The following is a 21187-nucleotide window of genomic DNA, read 5'->3' on the forward strand; positions in this document are numbered from 1 at the left end:
CGGGCTGCCCACGAGCACATCCTTGGACTGTGTTGGACGTTGACGCAAACGATGCTTTTCACTGTGTGTTTCAATATTTCGACATACATGTGACAAATAAAACTAATCTCTGAACCTTTAAATAACACAAAAGTTTTTCAAGACAGAAGAATTTGACCAGAAAATGTCCATTATAGTGCAAAATGATCAGAGGTCATTGTGTTACCAAACTGTAGTGACCAGGGGTTTGCCAGTTGGTTCAAGAACCGAATGTTTGATGGAAATGAACTGTAATTGTTCTGATCTTGGGGAAGGTACATTGAGATTGCTTAGAACACTAATTCATTTCAAACATCAGAACACTCGAGCAGTTGGGAGTTTCACAGTCAGTGTAACTTTTACGCTTGGATAAACATTGGGAGGATTTGAACAGCTTTCACACATTAATCAAGATATTTGTATGACTTAGCATAACTAATGCACTTTTACAACCAAAAATTCTCTCTGTTCCAATGCGGTTTCAATGCATGAACAGACTGAGAAGAAAGGTGCTCCCCTTTTCTGTTGTCAACATTACCAGAATTTATTTCCAAAAATCCATGCTCTGTGTACTCCTGTGAAAGTCTTTCAAAATCGTTGGTTATTTATTAACAGAAATATTTGCAAAACAAAGAAAAAATACTGACTATAAGAGTGTAACTGTGATTCGAGTGAGGTAGATCCATTTTCAAAATCTCTCATCGTGTCTCTCCAATACATCGGATCAGACGGTGACAAAGCAAGATGATGCTCGCCCTAAGTCATGGGATCATCTTGCTGTTTCTCACTGGCTGTCACACAAATGATGGTAAGTATCAACGAACTCTCATTGCAATCCGTTCCTCCCATCTGTACATCTCCCTCAGCTGACGGTGTTCCTCCCACAGTGGGAGGACTTTGGGTGAAGGTTGTTGATAGGAATTGTCAGATCATAGCTTGAGACTTCTGCACTCTCTTCATCCCTGGCAGGTGATCAAAGTTTCCTCTAATTTCCTTTAAAGCTGCACGGACCAACCATTGCTCTGAGCAGGAAATTTTTACACGGCCTGAAAACTACACGGCATTTTAAATGTTTTTATTTGTAACATGCACACTATGAATATTTAGAATGAACATTGAAAAATCACACACTTCTGATTTCATTTATTAATCAGAGGGTATAATGAAATACAGTACGGCAAAGAAAATCTTTTATGTTTTGTAACTTTTTCTCATCAGTTTTCATTCCTGCTGCTTGTTAACATAGGCTATGTGCATGGGAGCATTTCAGTTACTGTGCAGCTTAGAGGGAACAGTGCAGGTGATTCAGCTTGCTGCACTGTTATACACTGTGTCTTTTCCTTTCACCATCTCCCACTGCCAGGGTGAGACTGAGAAACAACAACCAATGTATCCCTTAAGATGAACAGATTAATACAAGTAGACTTTGAAATTAGTTGTATTAAGCTAAGCAAGGAATTGAGAAAACAGATTTTGTGTAGGAATTCCCAGTGATTTTGTTCCCAGCTAGTGGACTCCAGGCAGATGTGGAAAGACTGTTTAATTTCTGATTATAAGGGATCCTGTATAACTGGAAGTTGTTTCCCCGTACAATGTATTATAAAAACTAACATGAGAAATCTCTGTTGCTTTTTACTGAGTAGAATAAGCTTGCGATCCTAGTGAGGATGTGGTTACTGAGATTGTTTTTCATTTTATGAAGCAAAGGTGAATAAGTAACTAGCAATTTGTTTTATCATCTTATTTGCTTATCCTGTCAAGGCTGTTGTCAGAATAATATTTAAAGTTCTGGTTACTTCAGTTCATCTCTTCATATCTGGAGAGACCACCCTGAATGTTGTGTGACTTTCAACAGTGTAGTCTCATCACAGACAACAGTGTCGGCTTTTAACGTCTTCTTCTTCTTGGGCCCTTAGCTCCCAGTGGGACAAAGGCCATTGATGACCTCCTGTCTCCATCGTCCAAAGTCGATGGTATGGTTGGAGTTTATCAATGTTTCTATAATCAATTGTATCAGCTGAACAGGGTTTGATCTATACAGCTTCACCTGAGCCCTGTTGAATGGCCTTAGTCATCTCCACCTCGGATGGTGGGGACGTGGTGTAGGCTTTTAAAGTTATTGAGAAGAAAATTTCAGCTTTTATACAATTCCAATCTTAGTGCAAGTACACACTAAAGCATTTCAGAGGTAATAGTCTTACGTCATGACACAGTTCTGTCAGCAGACAGGCACCAGATGTTTAATACTGTGGATGTGTTGTTGAGTCTTCCTACAGAAACCTTCCGCTCTGCAGCTCCTGTCTCGAATCCGCAGAGCAAACAGCTTTGCAGAAGAGCTTAGACAAGGGAATCTGGAGCGAGAGTGTGTGGAAGAAACATGCTCAAAGGAAGAAGCCCGAGAGGTTTTTGAAGATGATTCCAAAACGGTAAGGACAGATTTTCTAGGTCCAATTCCAATTTACCCCTTGTTTTCTTCACCCCTTGGATGGTGAGGTGGTGATACATCTCTACCAAAGGAGGTGTAAGGCTCTCCTTCCTTCCGCTAACCTGCAGGTCACCCTTGGGCAAAGTGTGGCATCCGCTTAGCCCCCTGATCAGGGACATATGAAGCCATGGGAGTAGGTAGTGGATGGTCGTATGAGCAGCTGGTGCATATCACAGTCCTGGTTATGCGACCACTGACGCCAGACAGACAAGAGTATCAATAGTGGCTGGGGTCACCTATCTTGTAAAGACACTGCCCAGAAGAAGGCAATGGAAATCCTCTCCTGTAGAAAAATTTGCCTAGAACAATCATGGTCACGGATAGACCATGATTGCCCACATACAACACGGCACATAACGATAATGATGATGGTGATGTTTTGCACCCTCCAGACTGTTGTCTCATTCATTATCCGCTCAAGGAATTCAAAGGGTCAGGATAATAAGACCGTAAGACAGAGGAGCAGAATTAGGCCATTTGGCCCATCAAGTCTGTTCCATGAATCATGGCTAATTTATTATCCTTCTCAACCCAATTCTCCTGCCTTCTTCCCGTATCCTTTGATGTTACATACCCAAGACCATGAGGCAACCCATGCAGCGTATTTTCAGTCTGTCCACTACTGGAGAATGACACAGTTCATCTCATCTCATAAACTCCACCTTGTCCTACTGGTGGGAGGATCCGTCACTTTGATGGGTGGACACAAGACTAAGGGGACTCAAGAGAAGAAAGTTAACTGAAACCAAGACCAAGGAACATCATTGCCATGTCTACCACTACCCATCGGGACTTCAGTGACCTCACCAGGCTGACCAATGTCAGTCAGGTCTTCCAGTGGACAACATAAACCACCTCCATGTTGCAGCCCCATCATTAGGACCAAACAGCACAGCATCAGAATACAAGGACATTCCTATAAGGAAGAGGCGAGGAGGAATTTCTTTACGCAGAGGGTGGTGAATCTCTGGAATTCATTGCCACAGACAGCTGTGGAAGCCCAGTCATTAAATATATTCCAAGTGGAGATTTATAGGTTCCTGATTTGTCAGGGCATAAAAGGTCACAGGGAGAATGCAGGGGAATGGAACTGAGAGGCATAATAAATCAGCCATGATGTTATGATGAAGCAGACTCAATGGGCCAAATGGCCTAACTTGGCTCCTTTGTCTTCAGGTCTTATAAACATAGAAATGGCAATCTGATAAAATCTGAGATAAAAACAGGAAATGCCAGGTGAGATGCGGTGGATTGCGGGGTCCCCAAAAGTGACTGCACGGGTTGATAGGGAGGTTAAGAAGACATATGGTGTGCTTGCCTTTATTGGTCAAGTCACTCAGTTGAAGAGTCAGAATGTAATGTTGCAGCTTTATACAACTGTAGTGAGGCCACATCTGGCTTTTCTGTTCATCTCTGAGCACCTCATTACAGGGAGGGTGCTAAGCCTTTAGAGAAGAGATTCACCAGGATGCAGCTTGGATTAGAGGGCAAGTGCAATAAGGAGAGGTTGGACACATTTGGTTGTTTTCCCTGGAGCTGTAAAGGCTGAAAGGAGGCTTGGGCCAAATGGCCTAATTCTGTTCCTATGTCTTCAACTGAATTCAATTTCAATTCAATTCAACCATACAAGAATACCTATGAATACAGCCAAATGAGACAGTGTTACTCCAGGGCCAAGATGTAAAACACTGTACTACCAATCACACACAGTGCAAAGCACCTGTAATGCCCTGGTTAGGATTTCTACTGCCACGCTGTGAGGGATTTGATTTTAGCAGTTTTCTGTAAAAGGACTGTGTGTCTTTGGTGAGAGAGTTTTAGTTTTGGCTGAAGATAAGAAGCCATGTTGTTCAACTTAGGAACATTGTGTCAGCCAATCAGGATGGTGGTGTGGGGAGAAGGTTCTAGAGAGAGCTGGAAGGATAGAGACATCTGACAGACAGTGGTCGGGTTCATGGTCTTTCAGTGGGAGATGCTGAGGGGAGAGGATCAAGGAAGAAACCTGGTGCTTTGTATCTGAAGGGAAAACCCTAATGCAAGGAGTGCTTCATGAGGTGAAGAAGTTCAAGAGGGGAAGTTCTACCTGTGAATGGTGATGAGAATTCTGCACCATGAGTAAAGCGGTATACCTAACCACTACAGAAACAAACTCCATCGTCTATGTGCACATTTATACTGGTTTAATTGTAATGGCTCTTGTTCTTCCTTTTCTTTTTCCCATTAATTGTTGATAAAGCTGAAATTGGTAAATATTCTTTCTTTATAATTTTATGCTGGTGTACAATCTGTTATTCCTTGGTGACCAATAATTGTGCGTGGTCAGTAATTACACAGCATTCACTCAAATCGAGGTTTCTTTAATGGTAATTCCCAACATTCCTATTTGGTTGAACGCCAAATCCTACCAGCCCTATACATACAGTACAGTTTAGGAAAGGTAGCCTTCTCACCGCTGAGCTACGGTGAGGGGGTTACATTTGTCTTGTGAAGCTGGTCTGGTGATCAGAGTATAATGTTGGCCTAGTTCCTTCTTCCAAAGATCCTGCTGAGCATCTCCAGCACCGTCTGCTTCTGTTCCCATTCACTGACGTCTGAGACCAAGCCACCAATAATGTCCTCACCAGATATTGTACTAAGCCAATTGTTAATAATGTATTTCTTTTCACTCTTTAAGGAATCCTTCTGGCAACTCTACGCAGGTACGTGGTTCTCCATTTTATCATTCTCACAAAGCCACTGGGACTTTCACTTTAAGGGACGCAAGTTCTAGCCACCAATGAGACAACTTTCCCTTCGTGCACTGATTTTAACGGAAAGAAGGATTAGAGGTGGTCAAGGGAAATAAACATCATGTTATACAGAACGCTGGGAAGACTCAGTGGGTCAAGCAGTATCTGTATTGGCAGAAGGTGTGAGTCGATATTCTGGATCGAGACCCTGCATCGGGACGGAAAGGGAAGTGGAAAGTTACCACTATTTATTTATTTATCAAGTAATAGAAAAGTGCAGCAGAGAAACAGGCTCTTTGGCTTATCTATTCTGTGCTAAACTATTTAAGCTGCCTATTCCCATTGACCTGTACCGGGACCGTAGCCATCCATAACCCTGCCATCCTTGTAGCTATCCAAACTTCTCTTAAGGATTGAAGTCAAGCTCGCACGCACCACTTCAGCTGGCAGTTCATTCCACACTCTCACAAACCTCTGAGTGGAGAAGTTTCCCTTCAAAAATTTTCACCTTTCAACCCATGACCTCTGGTTGTAGTTCCACACAACCTCAGTGGAAATAGCCTGCTTGCATTTACCCTATCTATACCCCCTTTAATTTTATATACTTCTATCAAACCTCCCTCATTCTCCTACATTCCAAGGAATATAGCACCAAACAGGACATTCCAGATTTAACCCAGGCCTAATCCCAGGATAACTTACAATGAACCTGCTCATCTACTAAATTGTCCTGTGGGAGGGAAATGGAGAGGCTGGTGGAAACCCATGCACTCATGGGAAGGACGTACAATCTTCTTACAGCGAGCATCAGAATTGAACTTTGAACTCTGCTGCCCCGAGCTGTAGTAGATCTGGTTCCTGTGTTCTGTTCTTCCATGATCTGTGGTCTAACACCTACAATGGCATGCATTTTAATCATCTTAACAAACAAGATTCAAAATAGAATGTGTAGATAAAGATTATGGTATAAAACTATAAAACATAAGAGCAGAATTAGGCCATGCGGTCTACTGAGTCTGCTCATGGCTGATTTACTATCCCTCTCAACCACATTCACCTGCCTTCTCCCTGAAAACTTTGATATCCTGACTAATCAAGAATCCAGTAATCTCTACTTTAAATATAATCAAATGACTTGGCCACCACAGCTGTCTGTGGCAATGAACTCCACAGACTCTCCGCCCTCTGGCTAAAGAATCCAGGACCAACTTTATTCAGAACGTATATTTACATGTATTTTCTGTGTTGTTTTGATGGACTTGTATAGATTGTATATTGAAGTAATGGACCTTTAATTAGATTCCTGCAATACTGGGCGTAATTTGCTCCCCTTGCTGCCAAGCAGAAATAAAACCCCTTAATTTAATTTCCAATTTCCAGCCAAGCTGAAGTGTAATTCAATGACCTGTCAAAATAATGGGACCTGTCGGAACACCGCCATAGGACCACAATGTAAATGTCTCAGAGGATTCAATGGAACCTTCTGTGAAACAGGTAAGAGAACTTTCATTCTCAAGCATTGAATTCTGACTGCAGGCATTAGGAAGCAGTAATACCTTGATCAGACCTATGATGGGTTATGGTATCTGAGAGTAACATGGGGGCTCAAACACCCTGTCTTGCATGGGTTTACTGTATGTTTAGAAGACAGTTGGACAGGTAGATGGACAGGAATGTTTTAGAAGTTTATGGGGCAAACAATGGGCACTGTGGTTAGCATGGCAGAGTTGGGCCAAAGGGCCTGTATCTCTGCTGTGAAATGCAATGACTCTACTCTGGTACTGCTTGCTGTTTAGTAGGGTCTTGGATCAGAGATGGCATCAATGGGGTTAAACTCATAAGTTCCTGGCACAGGGTCCCTTTGTTAACAGCCAAAGGAACTAGATTGTGTAAACATCAGAGATGGGGGAGCAGGGATTTGGAAAGGAAGAATGAGTGAGAGATAGATAGATAGATCGATAGGTCGATAGATACTATATTGATCCCAATTGAAATTACAGTGTCATAGTAGCATTACAAACACACAGATATACAAATCTTAGAAGAGAAGTGAAAAAAGAATAAGAAGCTTATTACGGTAAAGCAGGTTCACGGGTTTGATAAGTGAGACAGAAGACATTAATAGAAACATAGAAAATCTATAGCACAGGCCCTTTGGCCCACAAAGCAGGGCTGAACATGTCCTTACCTTGGAAATTACCTAGGGTTACCCATAGCCCTCTATTTTTCTAAGCTCCATGTACCTATCCAGGAGTCTCTTAAAAAACCCTATCATATCCAACTTCACCACTATCGCCAGCAGCCCATTCCACGCACTCTCCACCCTCTGCATAAAAGCTTACCCCTGACATCTCCTCTGTACCTACTTCCAAGCACCTTAAACCTGTGCCCTCTCGTGTTAGCCATTTCAGCCCTGGGAAAAAGCCTCTCACTATCCACATGATCAATGCCTCTCATCATCTTATATACCTCTATTAGGTCACCTCTCATCCTCCATCACTCCAAGGAGAAAAAGCCAAGTTCACTCAACCTATTCTCATAAGGCATGCTCCCTAATTCAGGCAACATCCTTGTAAATCCCCTGTGCACCCTTTCTATGGCTTCCACATCCTTCCTGTAGTGAGGCGACCAGAACTGAGCACAGTACTCCAAGTGGGGTCTGACCAGGGTCCTATATAGCTGCAACATTACCTCTCGGCCCCTAAGCTCAATCCCACGACTGATGAAGGCCAATGCACTGTATGCCTTCTTAACTACAGAGTTAACCTGTGCAGCATGAATAAGCAGGTTAACCACTTATTTACAAAGAGTAAAACATTCAACCAACACACACAAAATGCTGGAGGAACTCAGCAGGCCAGGCAGCATCTACGGAAATGAGTAAACAGTTAACGTTTCAAACCGAGACCCTCCATCAGGACAGACGATCATTCAACCAGACATCTAAGCCACCGTAAGTTACATAAAGTATGACACTAACCATTCCGTAACACTAAAAACTCAATCAGTACTTCATTAATTCTCCCCGAGTTAAATTAGCTAAGTGTGCGTGTGGGCCCTCCTGTATCCGTAGCATGCTTTCCCAATGGTTCTTGAGCAATGGTCACGACCTCAGTGTGAAGGTGAGCCCCTGGAGACAAAGGAAAGACAGCCAGTCTCTAGCATGTGTTATTCTTATACCACTGAGGTGCCTGGAACTGGACATTGGTGTCATGCCACACAAGGCAACCAATGGGAAAGAACTGCTGCATCCTTCGAATGGGTCAATTGACAACCGTTATGACAGAAGCAGCTTCTGAGTCACAAGTAAACTAACCCCTTCACATTACAAGGGGCTGGTCATGTCTGAACTGCCAACTACTGCTGATCACCTGACATGTTAAACTTCATTGAAGTCTTTGGGGACGTTCTACCACTTTGCTTCCTCCTTCCTATTCTCTGAATGTTAAGTCCATCTAAGGAGAGAGGCGTTACAATTTGAATTGCTGTGAATAATGGGGTGGAAGATGCAGGGACTCAGAACATCCAAGAATTATCTGGATGAGAACCTGAATTGTCAGGTCTTTGTGAAATGTGAGGAATTTCGGGCCCCGTATCTAAGGAAACACGGGATGGCCCTGGAGGAGGTTCAGAAGTATGAATCTGGGAATGAAAGATTTTACATATCAGTGACATTTGATGGCTCTCACTTGTACTCACAGATGTCAGAAGAATGAGGGGGCAATCTCATTGAAGCTGAAAGGTCTGGATTAAGTTGACATGGAGAGGATGTTTCCATGGAGCATGTAGGATCCAAGCACATGAATAAAGAAATGCCTATTTAGAACTGAGATGAGGAGGAATTTCTTCAGCCAGAGCAGGGAGAATCTTTGGAATTTGTTGCCAGATTGCTGTAGAGGCCAAGTCATTGGGTGTATTTAAGGCAGAGATTGATAGCTTCTTGATTGTTTGGGGGGGGGGGTCAAGGTCTATGGAGAGTAAGTGAGAGAATGGCATATCAAACAAAATATCAGGCATGATTAAGTTGGGCACTAGACCCAATGGGCTGAATGGCCTATTCTGCTCCAATATCTTATGGTCTTATGATGATATAAGACCATGGCTGAGTGGGATGAGTACAGGTAGTTTCTGAGTGGCTTGCAGGGATATACTGAGCTGAATGTGTCCACCTTTCTGAACCTGTGACTAATTCTCATTCACTAAACCTGCAAGCTCATGTACACTGACTTCACCACTTCACCACTTCAGTTCAGCCATGTCTCCAGTTTGAAATTTCCATTCTTGTTTGCTCTCATGTGCGACAATTTATGGACTGCAGGTTTTGGTAGCGAGGCGATGACTTACTACGTTAAAGCAAATTCGTTCATTTATTCTGTTCATAATCAGTCTTGTATGCCATGAAATTTTCTGTTTTGCAGAAGCAGTACAAAGACACAAATTTGATACAAGTTACAAAATTAATTAATTATCCATAAATAAATTTAAAAAAGAATAGTAAGGCAGTGTTCATGGTGTACCATATGAGATCGATTGCAAGACTATGGTGCTGTAGGAGGACGGTTGGTCCTCCTACGTGCAGAAGGTACTCACTTTTGGATGCAGGCTTTTAAGTGTTCATGGCAGGCAGGATGGGAGCACAGCTCATGCAGTGTTAATTGCCCAGCGTGTAATGCTACTAACATGACTCAGAAAAAATGTTTTATCATACTACTCTGTTGTCATTCTCACTCTGCACATGTGTAACCTGTTGGTTCATGGACCATTCAGAAATCTGGCAGCAGAGGGGAAGAAGCTGTTCTGGAATTGAGTGTGGGTCTTCAGGCTCATGTACCTCAAACCCATTGGTGGTAACGAGAAGATGGCTTGTCCATCCTTAATGATGGATGCCACCTTCTTGCTGTACTGCCCCTTGAAGATGTCTTCAATGGTGGGGAGGGTTGCAGTCATGGTGGAACTGGCTGCATCTACAAGCATCTGTGGCCTCTTGTCCTCCTGTGCATTGCAGCCTCTAGATCAGGCTGTGATGCACCCAACCAGAATGCTCTCTATAATCTGTACATGTACAGATTATGCTAGAGTCTTTTATTGTAAGCCCACCACTTTACTGGGGCATAGGCCGCCGACATCAGCTCGCCAGAGTCCTCTGTCCTGGACGAGTCTATCAAATTGTCCCCAGGATCTCTGAAGATCTTTCTTCCTCCAACAATGAGACCTTTGGAGCTTTTGTTATCATTTCTTTAGCCAATGTTCCAACCCTTGCCTTTTCACAGCCGGGCTTGGGACCATGCATAGCAAAATTCTAGGATCTTTGGTGACATACCAAATCTCCCTGTAATCATCAGGATGCAGAGCAGTTGTATGACTTCTTTGTGAATGCATCAATGTATAGGATCTAGGAAGTTGTTCATCCTTTCTACTGATGACCTCTCAGTGAGGCCTGGCGTGCTTTCTCCCCATTGCTCATTAGTAGTGACTGTACAGCACAGGCAGTAGGAATGTTGCAACACAGTTTCCTGGGATTCAAGTTTAATAATGACTTGCAATGCCGCTTGCATTCAGATTGTACACTTCGCTGTGCCTCTACTTTCTTAGAAATTGGTGAAGATTCAGCATGCCATCTAAAACTTTGACGTACTTCTACAGATGTGTGGTGGAGAGTAGACTGATTGGCTTCAACATGGCCTGGTATGGGAATAACAATGCTCTTGAACAGAGAAACTTAACAAAATGTAACAGATAATACAGGCCCTCCCCACCGTTGAGCATATTTACACGGCCACTGGCACAGGAAAGCAGCATCCATCATTAAGGACCCCCTCCATCCAGGCCATGTTCTCGTCTCACTGCAGCCATCAGGAAGGAGGTACAGGAGTCTCAAGTCCCATATGACAAAGTTCAGGAACAGTTGTTATCCTACAGTCATCAGGCTCTTGAACTAAAGGGGATAACTTCACTCACCCAAATACTGAACTGATTCCATAACCTATAAGGACTCTACAACTTGTGTTCTTGATGTTTATTGTTTATTTATTTATTATTGTTTCTTGTTATGTATTAGTACAGTTTGTAGTCTTTTGCACATCAGTTGTTTGCTGTCTTTGTCAAGGGCAGTTTTTCATTGATTCCATTGTGTTTCTTTGTATTCACTGTGAATGCTGGCAAGAAAATTAAGCTCAGGGCAGTTGTATCATGACATATATGTGTCTTGATAATAAATTTACTCTGAAGTTTAAATTTACTTTTAACATTGTTGTTGTTGTTCCAGATATCAATGAATGTGAATTAATGCCCACATGCCCACCAGGAACAACTTGTGTAGACGGAATCAACAAGTTCACCTGCATTTGCCCAGTTGAAGGATGCTATGCAAATTCTGAATCAGACAGTCATGAAGAGATTGTTATAAACTTATAACTCTCGCTTTGGCTACGACTAAATATAGGGGGTGACAGCCCCTGGCCCAGCCAAACTTAAGAAATCTCGTTTGGGTGGATCCTGCACGATGTGTCCTGTTACAAATCAGCACCCCAAAATAACAAACAATACACAATATGCGATTAAATGATTAAGCTTTATAATTCTTACTTTAACTATATGGTTAGTAAAGAAAACGAAAAAAAAGAAAAAGGGCCCAATCTTATGAAACAGTCTATTGCGCAATGTTGGAGCTCACAGATAAGCTAATTGTCCACCATGGAGCTCCTCCGTTCATCACTGCCCTTCAGACCCTCGCTCCAAGTCCACCCCATCCGGCGGTCTACCAACTCTCTCCATTCACGTCTTCTCTCATCTCTCCCTGGCAAAAAGACCACAAAAATCTCTCTTCCAGACTTACAAGAAAGAACAACAGCATTCCAAACCCTGTTATCTCTAGTCATAACCCAAACATTGCTGCTACAGAGAAATCATTACATTATCAGCAAAACCATACAGCATGTTACACAGCAGTGAAACCCTACAGCATGTTACAATTTTGAAGAATAACAAAAATTTACAACTAAGTGTGGTGATGAGCTTGATGAGCTGCAGAATTTCAGCCTACTGAGTTCCTCCAGCATTTTGTTGTTGCTCCAGATCCAAGCAACGGTCTCTTGTGTCTCCAAAATCACACATTGTCAATGTCTACCAATCTCTTCAAGTTTTGCCATTAAAGTTTGGATTCTATGAAACCCAATGGTCAGTAATCGTTCGGTACACAAATTAAATCTTATGCAATGACTTTTATAAACAGCTGTAAACCTTTACACTTTAAGCAACACTCTGTACCTTCTGCAACATAACAAGTATCAAGACTTCTATAAGAGTAAAATACTGCAGATGAAACCATATGATATAGAACAAAATCGGGCCATTCAGCCCATTGAATCTGCTCCAGCATTCTATCAAGGTTGATTTAACATCCCTCTCAACTCCATCCTTGTGCTTTCTCTCTGTAATCTTTGACAACTTAATCAAGAACTTATCAACCTCCGCTTTAAATATAGCCAATGACTTGGCCTCTACTGTCGTTTGTGTCAGTGATTCACCTCCCTCTGGCTAAAGAAATTCCCCATCGCTGCTATAAGGGGGCATTCTCTTCTGAGGCAGTGCACTCACAATTTCAGGTCCATTCACAAACCTGAAGGAAAATGTATGGTTTTGCCGCAGGTGTGGATGTCGTGGCTCTCTGCGCCTGACCCCCACCTGCCTTGCACCTGATCCACCCTCCCTGAGTCTGATCCCGCCACCCCGCTGCCTGACTCCCTCCCTTGCACCTAACACCCCTCCCCTGAGCTTGCCTTCCCTTGCACTTGATCTGCTACCTGCGCCTGAACCCCCTCCCTGTGCCGCTCTCCCTCCCGCAGGCTCACTCACCTCTCCGCATCAGACCAGGCGCGCTAGGCGGGGCCTCGGGTGGCGGAAGTCGCGCCCACTCCGGGCCTCTCCGCTGTGCCCCGCGCGGCCTGCTGTCTGCTGGAGCTGCGGCGCCGGTGATGCCGGTGAGTTCCGCGGTGGCGTCAGGCGGCTGAACGGGACTCGGGTGGGCGAGCGCGGGGGGCGCGTTGGAGATGGCCACGGCCTCCGTGGAGACCGCTCGACCTCGGCCCCGGTTGCCATGGAGATCCCGCCTCCCTTCTCCCAGCACAGCGGACGGGGGCACATTCAATCACAAACAAGAGATGCTGGAAATCCGAGTCACACACACACACACACAAAATGCTGGAGGAACTCAGCAGGTCAGGACTGCTGAAGGGTTTCGGACTGTAACGTCGACTGTACTCTTTCCCATAAATGCCGCTTGGGCTGCTGAGTTCCGCCAGCATTTTGTGTGTGGTGGCGTGGGGGCACATCCCCATCCGGAGCCTAAGGTCCGGGAGCGCGCAGCCACTTGTACAATGTTGTGCCGAACCAATTAAATTAGTAATCAAATGGCCAACTAAACTAATCCCTTCTCCCTAGACAATGTCCACATCCTTCCATTTTCCTCATATCCACGCGCCAATCTCAACATCTAACTTATCTCATTTTACCACCACCCAGGCAGAACACCCCAGGCATCCACCACTTTATGTGTAAAAACAAAACTTGCCCCTCACATCACCTTTTAATTTAGTCCTAGAGTGTTCTACCTTGAATACATGTCCACTGATATTCGACATTTCAAACCTGGGAAACAGATATTCCCTGTCTACTCTATGCCTCTCATAACTTTACAGATCTCCACGCAGCCTCTGGCGCTCCAGAGAAAGCAACCCAACTTTGTCCAACCTCTCACTATAGCACATGCCCTCCAATTTAGGCATAATCCATAACTTCCTGACTTTTAAACTCAGTGCTTCAACTGATAAAGGTAAAAATATCTCGTGCCTTTTTAACCCCTCTATTAACTGTATGGCTACTTTCAGGGAACTAGGATCTTGACCAAGGATCTCTCTGTTTGCCCCTGAACAGTCTTAACAGTGTACAGTCTCTTTTAATTTGACCTACAAAGGTATGATACTTTACATTTGGTTGGGTTAAACTCCATATGCCATTTTTTTTTGCACAATTTGTTCTCTTTTGCCCACTGGTTGTCTGCCCTGTCTTTCATTGATTCTGTAACAGTTGTTATTCTACTATAGATTTGTTGAGTCTGCCCACAAGAAAATGAATCTCAGGGCTGTATATGGTGACATATGTGTACAGTGATAATAAATTTACTTTGAACTTTGAAGCCAGCCATTTGCATTTTCATCCAGGTCATTCATATAATCGCCAACAGCAGAGATCCCTGTGGAACATCACTAATCACAGACCTCCAGCTAGACTTAAGTCTCTTTGACCACTACATTCTGTGTTCCATGGGCAAGCCACTTCTGAATCCAAATAGCCAATTCACTATTTATCCATGATGTTAATCTTCTGGATGAGCCACCTTTTACATTTGTATTGCATGAAGTTCAGACAATACATAGTTCTTCTATTGAGACCACTCATTTAGTTACTCCCTGTAATCATTATATTGGGTATCATCATCATTATGTGCCTAGTTGTGTGGTGTGTATGATCATGGTCTTTACCATGATTATTCTTGGCAAAATTTTCAACAGAAGTGGCTTGCCATTGCCTTCTTCTGGGCAGTGTCTTTACAAGACTGGTGACTCCAGCCATTATCAATATTCAGAGATTGTCTGCCTGGCATCAGTGGTCGCATAACCAGGATTTGTGACTGGCACCAGTTCAAAGTTAAAAGTAAAATTTATTATCAAAGTACATTTAATGTCACCACATACAACCCTGAGACTCATTTTGCTGCGGGCATACTCAGCAAATCTATAGAATAGTAACTATAACAGGTTCAGTGAAAGATGAACAGAATTGCAGAAGACAACAAACTCTGCAATTGCAAATATAAAGAAATAGGAATAAATAATTAAACATGAAATAACAAGATATAGAGTCCTTTAAGTAAGATTATTGATTATGGAAACAACTTAATGGATGGGCAAGTAACTGTAGTTATCTCCTTTTGTTCAAGAGCCTGATGGTTAAGTGGTAGTAACTGTTCTTGAACCTGGTGAGCCTGAGGCTCTTGTACCTTTTACCTGATGACAGCAGTGAGAAAAGAGCATGGCCTGGGTGGTGAGGATCTCTGATGATGGATGCTGCTTTCCTACGACAGTGTTTTATGTCGGGAGGGCTTTACCTGTGACGTACTGGGCCGAATCCATTACCTTCTGTAGGATTTTCCGTTCACATGACCATCCACCTACCTGCTCCCATGGCTTGATGTGACCCTGCTCAGGAGGAGAGGCTAAGTAGGTGATACACCTTGCTCAAAGGTGACCTGCAGACTAGCAGAGGGAAGGAGCACCTTACACCTCCTTTGATAAAGACAGATCTCCACCCTGCCACCCAGTATTAGATATATTTGCAGAAAATATCTCCTTAATATTCCCTGTCAGTTGAACAGATTTTTCCTTGGTCTACTTGTGTCTCTTTTGTATTTTAGAGTGCTTGTTTCCACAATGGAGGCTGCACAGAAGGAACAACTGATCTTTGTGACACGGAAGTCTTTAAGGATGAACCAAAAGAAGAATTTTCCAGAATCGAGGTGCTTGCAGCTCCTCGCTGAAGTTCTAGCGGTAGATTGTGGATTAAAGCCTGCTTTCTTGTTTGATTACTGCTTGTCAAATGCAGAACAGATCCAGAGATATGTCCAGGAGCTGCAGAAAATGGGGTTTCTCTCCGAAGACCTGCATATCCTCAGCATACAAGACAATATCTTAATAATAAATTTAGACAGAACTGTCAGACACTTGGAAAGAGCTCTTCCAGAAAATGGTGTTCGGATCATCGATGTTTCTGTGCATAAAGATGACCCACAATTAGCAGAGTCATTGGTGTCAAATCAAGTCAAAGCCCAGATGGATATTATTTGTAAACACTTAAGATCCCAGGTAACTCAAACAGGGAGAAGTAATTCAGGTTTTGTTACCACCAGTGAGATTTGCTGTTCAGACTGGAACCTCTGTACAGTGTTTGGTTTCCTCCTTGGGTTCCCTGTTTCATACTGGTTTGATTTCAACAAGAGTTTTGAGAATTGCTTAGGCATGACTCAACTTCGGGCTTTCACCATCTCTGCTTTTTGTCCCAGAATCAGTAAAAACCTCAAACACCGAATGTACTCATTCAGTGTACCAGAAAGCCTTTACCCAGATTTACACAGCACCATAGAGACGTGGCATAGGGACCTGCAGTCAGACTTTAACCTGCAGCTCTCCTTCTCTGATCTCTGCATTTCCACCGATGCAGTGTGTCTGCCTTGTATTACGTTGTAAATGTCATGCACTGCAACACTTCGACACAAAAGATACAGCGTCGCAGAGCATAGTAAGAGTAAGTTCGGCACGGACTAGAAGGGCCGAGATGGCCTGTTTCTGTGCTGTAATTGTTATATGTTTTATGGTTATAGTCAAAGGAAATGATTCATAAAGAGATATTAAGCTTGATGGGCAAAGGAAGGAAGGGAGAGGGACAGACTTGGGAAGTGAATTCCTGAGCTTCGGATCTAACACTAGGATGCTAATGATGGAGTAAATCAAGGATTGGGTGGTGGTGTGGTGATACATCTTTACCAAAGGAGGTGTATGGTGTTCCTTCCCTCTGCTAGCCTGCAGTCAACCTTGGGCAAGGTTGAGCATCTGCTTACCCCCCCACTCAGGGACATGGCAAGCCATGGGAGCAGGTGGTGGAAGGTTAGGTGAGCAGCTGGTGCATATCACCAGTCCTGGTTATGGGATCATTTACGCCAGGCAGAGAATCTTTGAAGAGTGTTGATAATTGCTGGGGTTACTCCTCTTGTAAAGGCACTGCCCAGAGAAAGGCAATGGAAAACCACTTCTGTGGAAAAAATTGCCAAGAACAATCATGGTCATGAAGATCATAGTAGCCCATGTCTTACTACACGGCACATAATGATGATGATGTAATTAAGGATATATTGAAGAGGTTTAGGAGGGAGACACGATAGCATAGTGGCAAGCATAACACTAGTACAGCGACCAGGGTTCACTTTCTGTCTCTGTCTGTAAGGAATCTGTACATTTGCTCCGTGACAACATGGATTTCCTCCAGGTGATCTGGTTTCCTCCCACATTCCAAAGACGTATGGGTTAGTAGGTTAATTGGTCACATGGGTGTAATTGGACAGTGGGTCATTCCCGGTCGGAAGGATCTCTTACCGTGCTATATATTTAAATAAAATAACGGTTTAAGTTGAAAGAATGTCAAGACATTTACTGCCTGAAAGAGACTGTAGGCTTTATTGCACCTCATACTTCCATCATTACCAGTTCCAGCTTCCTCTTGGACATTCACAATTCCCAGCAGGTTTATGGGAAGATATGAAGCTTCTTCATCATGGGCTAAAGGGCCTGTAGTGTGTTGTACTCTTCTATGTTCTTCAGGTGCTATCGCAACATCTATTGCATTGGCAAGCAATGATTTTATCAAGGATCAGCTTTATTCACCATGTACATTTACAGTACATGTGCTAAAGTCTGAAGCACATATTTATAGTTAGGGTGCCCAAGACTTGCACGGTACTAGATTTGTCAACGTGGAGTGGAGAGCAAGTCTGTATATCTGGCAGGAGCAAAGCATGTTGGGAATGGCAAGGGAGGGACAGATGGCAGAGGAGTGCCAGGAGCGGGAGTTGGCACAGATGCAGACACACCGGACCTGAGACGCCAGGCAAAGCAATTTGATTCCAAACAATTGGTTTATTAATCATTACAGATTGTCTCGCTGGTGCTTTCCGCCCCCTCCCCTCTCCCTTCCCCTTTTCCCAACCACGATTCCCCTCTCCCAGCCCCCTTCCCACTCTTCAGTCCACAATTGAGACCCAGATCAGAATCAGGTTTATCATCACTCATATGCCGTGAGATTTGTTTTTTTTTGCAGCAGTGGTACTGTGCAATGCATAAAATTACTATAGTATTGTGCAAAACTCTTAGGCACAGAAAACAAAAACATTTAACAATTACGAAGAGTTATAAATAATTAGTCTTATTGTAACATAGTATTTTAATGTGTGGGCACGTGGCCAAGTAGTTAAGGAGTTCGACTAGCGATCTGTAGGTCGTGAGTTCGAGCCCCAGCCGAGGCAGCGTGTTGTGTCCTTGAGCAAGGCACTTAATCAGACAGTGCTCTGCGACGACACTGGCGCCAAGCTGTATGGGTCCTAATGCCCTTCCCTTGGACAACATCGGTGTCGTGGAGAGGGGAGACTTGCAGCATGGGCAACTGCTGGTCTTCCATACAACCTTGCCCAGGCCTGCGCCCTGGAGAGTGAAGACTTTCCAAGCACAGATCAATGGTCTCGCAAGACTAACGGATGCCTTTATTTTAATGTATTGCATTGTACTGCTGCTGCAGAACAACAAATTTCATGACATGTCAGTGATATTAGACTTGATTCTGATGCTGAATTATGTAAGAAAAAAGTAGAAGTGAAAGTACAGATATGAAATAAAGTGTCCCTAAAACACTATGAATGCCAGCATATATTTACAATGTAAACATCGTCATAAAAATGGTTTTAAGTGTTTATAGTACAGTGCAGTGACGGGGTAATAGATATGGGGGGGGGCGTGTGGGGGCTGCCTTAATGGTTGATGAGATTAACTGCCTGGGGAAGAAGCTTTTAAGATGGTGTGAAGTTTTTGTTTTAATAGCCCTATAGCACTTTCTAGAAGGGAGCTTTTGGGGAAAGGCAGTTTGCTGGGTGGGTGGTGTCCGCAGTGATTGTGTGCTGGGTTAGGTGTAACTGTCCATTGACAAACCAAAGGTAGCAGAGTAGTTCAAATTCAAGATTAATTGTCATTCAATCTTACACATGAATACAGCCAAACAAAACAATGTTCCTCTGGGGCCGAGATACAAAACACAGTCTTTCATTGAATCTATTATGGTTATTATTCTATTATGGATTTATTGAGTTTGCCTGCAAGAAAGTGAATCTCTGGGTTGTATATGGTGACATATATGTATTTTGATAATAAATTTACTTTGAATTTTGAACTTTATTTATGGCAGCAGCTGGAATTGGTGAAAAATGTAAGAATAGTTTGAGGAAGGTCTTACAGCTCAACCTTTTCAATTTTCTTTCTTCATCCCTCCTGGGCCGCACCTCTCCTTCAGATGAGTGACACCTTCTTCATGATCACTCACAGTGCCTTTGGAAATGCAGAATTAGGCTGTTTGGCCCATCGAGTCTGCTCCGCTATTTCATCATGGCTGATCCAATCTCCTGCCTTCTCCCTGTATCCCTTTATGCCCTGACCAATCAAGAATCTATCAACCTCTGCCTGAAATATAGCGAAAGGCTTGGCTTCCATAGCTGCTTGTGGCAAAGAATTCCACAGATTCACCACTCATGGCTGAAGAAATTCCTCATCTCCATTCTGTAAGGACACCCCTCTATTCTGAGACTGTGTCCTCTGGTCTTAGCCTCTCCCACCATAGGAAATATCCCCTCCACATCCACTCTGTCAAGGCCTTTCACCATTCAATAGGTTTCAATGAGGTCACCCCTCATTCTTCTGAATTCTAGTGAGTACAGGCCCAGAGCTATTAAACACTCTTATATGACAGGCCATTCAGACCTGGAATCAACACAGCCTTTCTCAGATAAAGGGCCCAAAGGTGCTCACAATATTCCAAGTGAGGTCTCACCAGTGCTTTATAAAGTCTCAACATTACACCTTTGCTTTTATATTCTAATCCTCTTGAAATAAATGCTAACATCACATTTGCTTTCCTTACCACAGTTTCAACCTGCAAGTTAACCTTTAGGGAATCCTGCAAAGGACTCCCAAGTCCCTTTGTGCCTCATTTTTTGTAGTTTCTCTCCATTTAGAAAAGAGTCAACCTTTTCATTACTTCTACCAAAGTGCATGACCATACACTTCCTGACACTGTACTTCATCTGCCATTTCTTTGCCCGTTCTCCTAATCTGTCTGTCCTGCAGCCTTTCTACTTCCTAAAAACTACCTGCCCTCCACCTATCTCTGTATCATCTGCAAACTTTGCAACAAAGCCATCAATTCCATCACCCAAATCATTGACATATAACGTAAAAAGAATTGGCCCCAACACAGACCCTTGTGAAACACCGCTAGTCCCAGCAGCCAACCAGAAAAGACTCCCTTCATTCCCACTCTTTGCCTCCTGCTAATCAGTCACTGCTTTATCCATGCTAGAATCTTTCCTGTAACACCATGGGCTCATAGCTTGTCAAGCAGCCTCATGCACGGCACTTTGTCAGAGGCCTTCTGAAAATTCAATTACGCAACGTCACCGGATTCTTCTTTCTCTATCCCGCTTGGTGTTTCTTCAAAGAATTTCAACAGATTTGTCAGGCAAGAATTTCCCTTGAGGAAACCATGCTGACTATGGCCTATTTTATCATTTGCCTCCTGAGACCACATCCTTAATAATCAACTCCAACATCTTCCCAAACATTGAGGCCAGATTAACTGGCCTACAGTTTCCTTTCTTCTGCCTCTCTCTCTTCTTGAAAAGTGGAGTAATGTTTGCAATTTTCCAGTCTTCCAGAACCTTTCCAGAATCTAGTGATCCTGAAAGATCATTACTAATGCCTCCACAATCTCTTCAGACACCTCTTTCAGAACACTGGGGCGTACACAATCTGGTCCACATGACTTATTTACCTTCAGACCTTTCAGTTTCCTAAGAATCTTCTCTCTGGTTATGGTAACTTCACACACTTCATGACTCCTGACACCTGGAACCTCCACCACACTGCTAATATCTCCCACAGTGAAGACTGATGCAAGATACTTAGTCAGTTCGTCTACCATTTCCTTGTCCCCATTAGTACGTCTCCGATATCCACTCTATTATACTTTATGTATCTGAAACTTTGGTATCCTCTTTAATATTATTGTCTAGCTTGCTTTTGTGTTCCAT

General features: G+C 43.3%; 2 protein-coding genes across 3 annotated transcripts; both read left to right on the plus strand.

Moving 5' to 3' along the window:
* The first annotated feature begins 695 nt into the window (after nucleotides 1-695).
* LOC140210125 (coagulation factor X-like) lies at nucleotides 696-12401 on the plus strand. The gene is made up of 5 exons (XM_072278975.1): nucleotides 696-826; nucleotides 2284-2444; nucleotides 5178-5202; nucleotides 6613-6726; nucleotides 11498-12401. Exons 1-5 carry the CDS (start codon nucleotides 763-765, stop codon nucleotides 11644-11646), a joined length of 513 nt encoding a protein of 170 aa, XP_072135076.1. The 5' UTR covers nucleotides 696-762; the 3' UTR covers nucleotides 11647-12401.
* Nucleotides 12402-13068: 667 nt separating this feature from the next.
* c14h1orf74 (chromosome 14 C1orf74 homolog) lies at nucleotides 13069-18855 on the plus strand. Of its 2 annotated transcripts, none has more exons than XM_072278973.1 (2): nucleotides 13069-13211; nucleotides 15704-18855. In XM_072278973.1, exon 2 carries the CDS (start codon nucleotides 15720-15722, stop codon nucleotides 16530-16532), a length of 813 nt encoding a protein of 270 aa, XP_072135074.1. In that variant the 5' UTR covers nucleotides 13069-13211; nucleotides 15704-15719; the 3' UTR covers nucleotides 16533-18855. The 2 variants fall into 2 exon arrangements, with proteins under 2 accessions (XP_072135074.1, XP_072135075.1); XM_072278974.1 differs by lacking the exon at nucleotides 13069-13211 and adding an exon at nucleotides 13558-14203.
* Nucleotides 18856-21187: the final 2332 nt, after the last annotated feature.

Source organism: Mobula birostris, chromosome 14 (assembly GCF_030028105.1).
Source record: "Mobula birostris isolate sMobBir1 chromosome 14, sMobBir1.hap1, whole genome shotgun sequence".
Taxonomy (NCBI): domain Eukaryota; kingdom Metazoa; phylum Chordata; class Chondrichthyes; order Myliobatiformes; family Myliobatidae; genus Mobula; species Mobula birostris.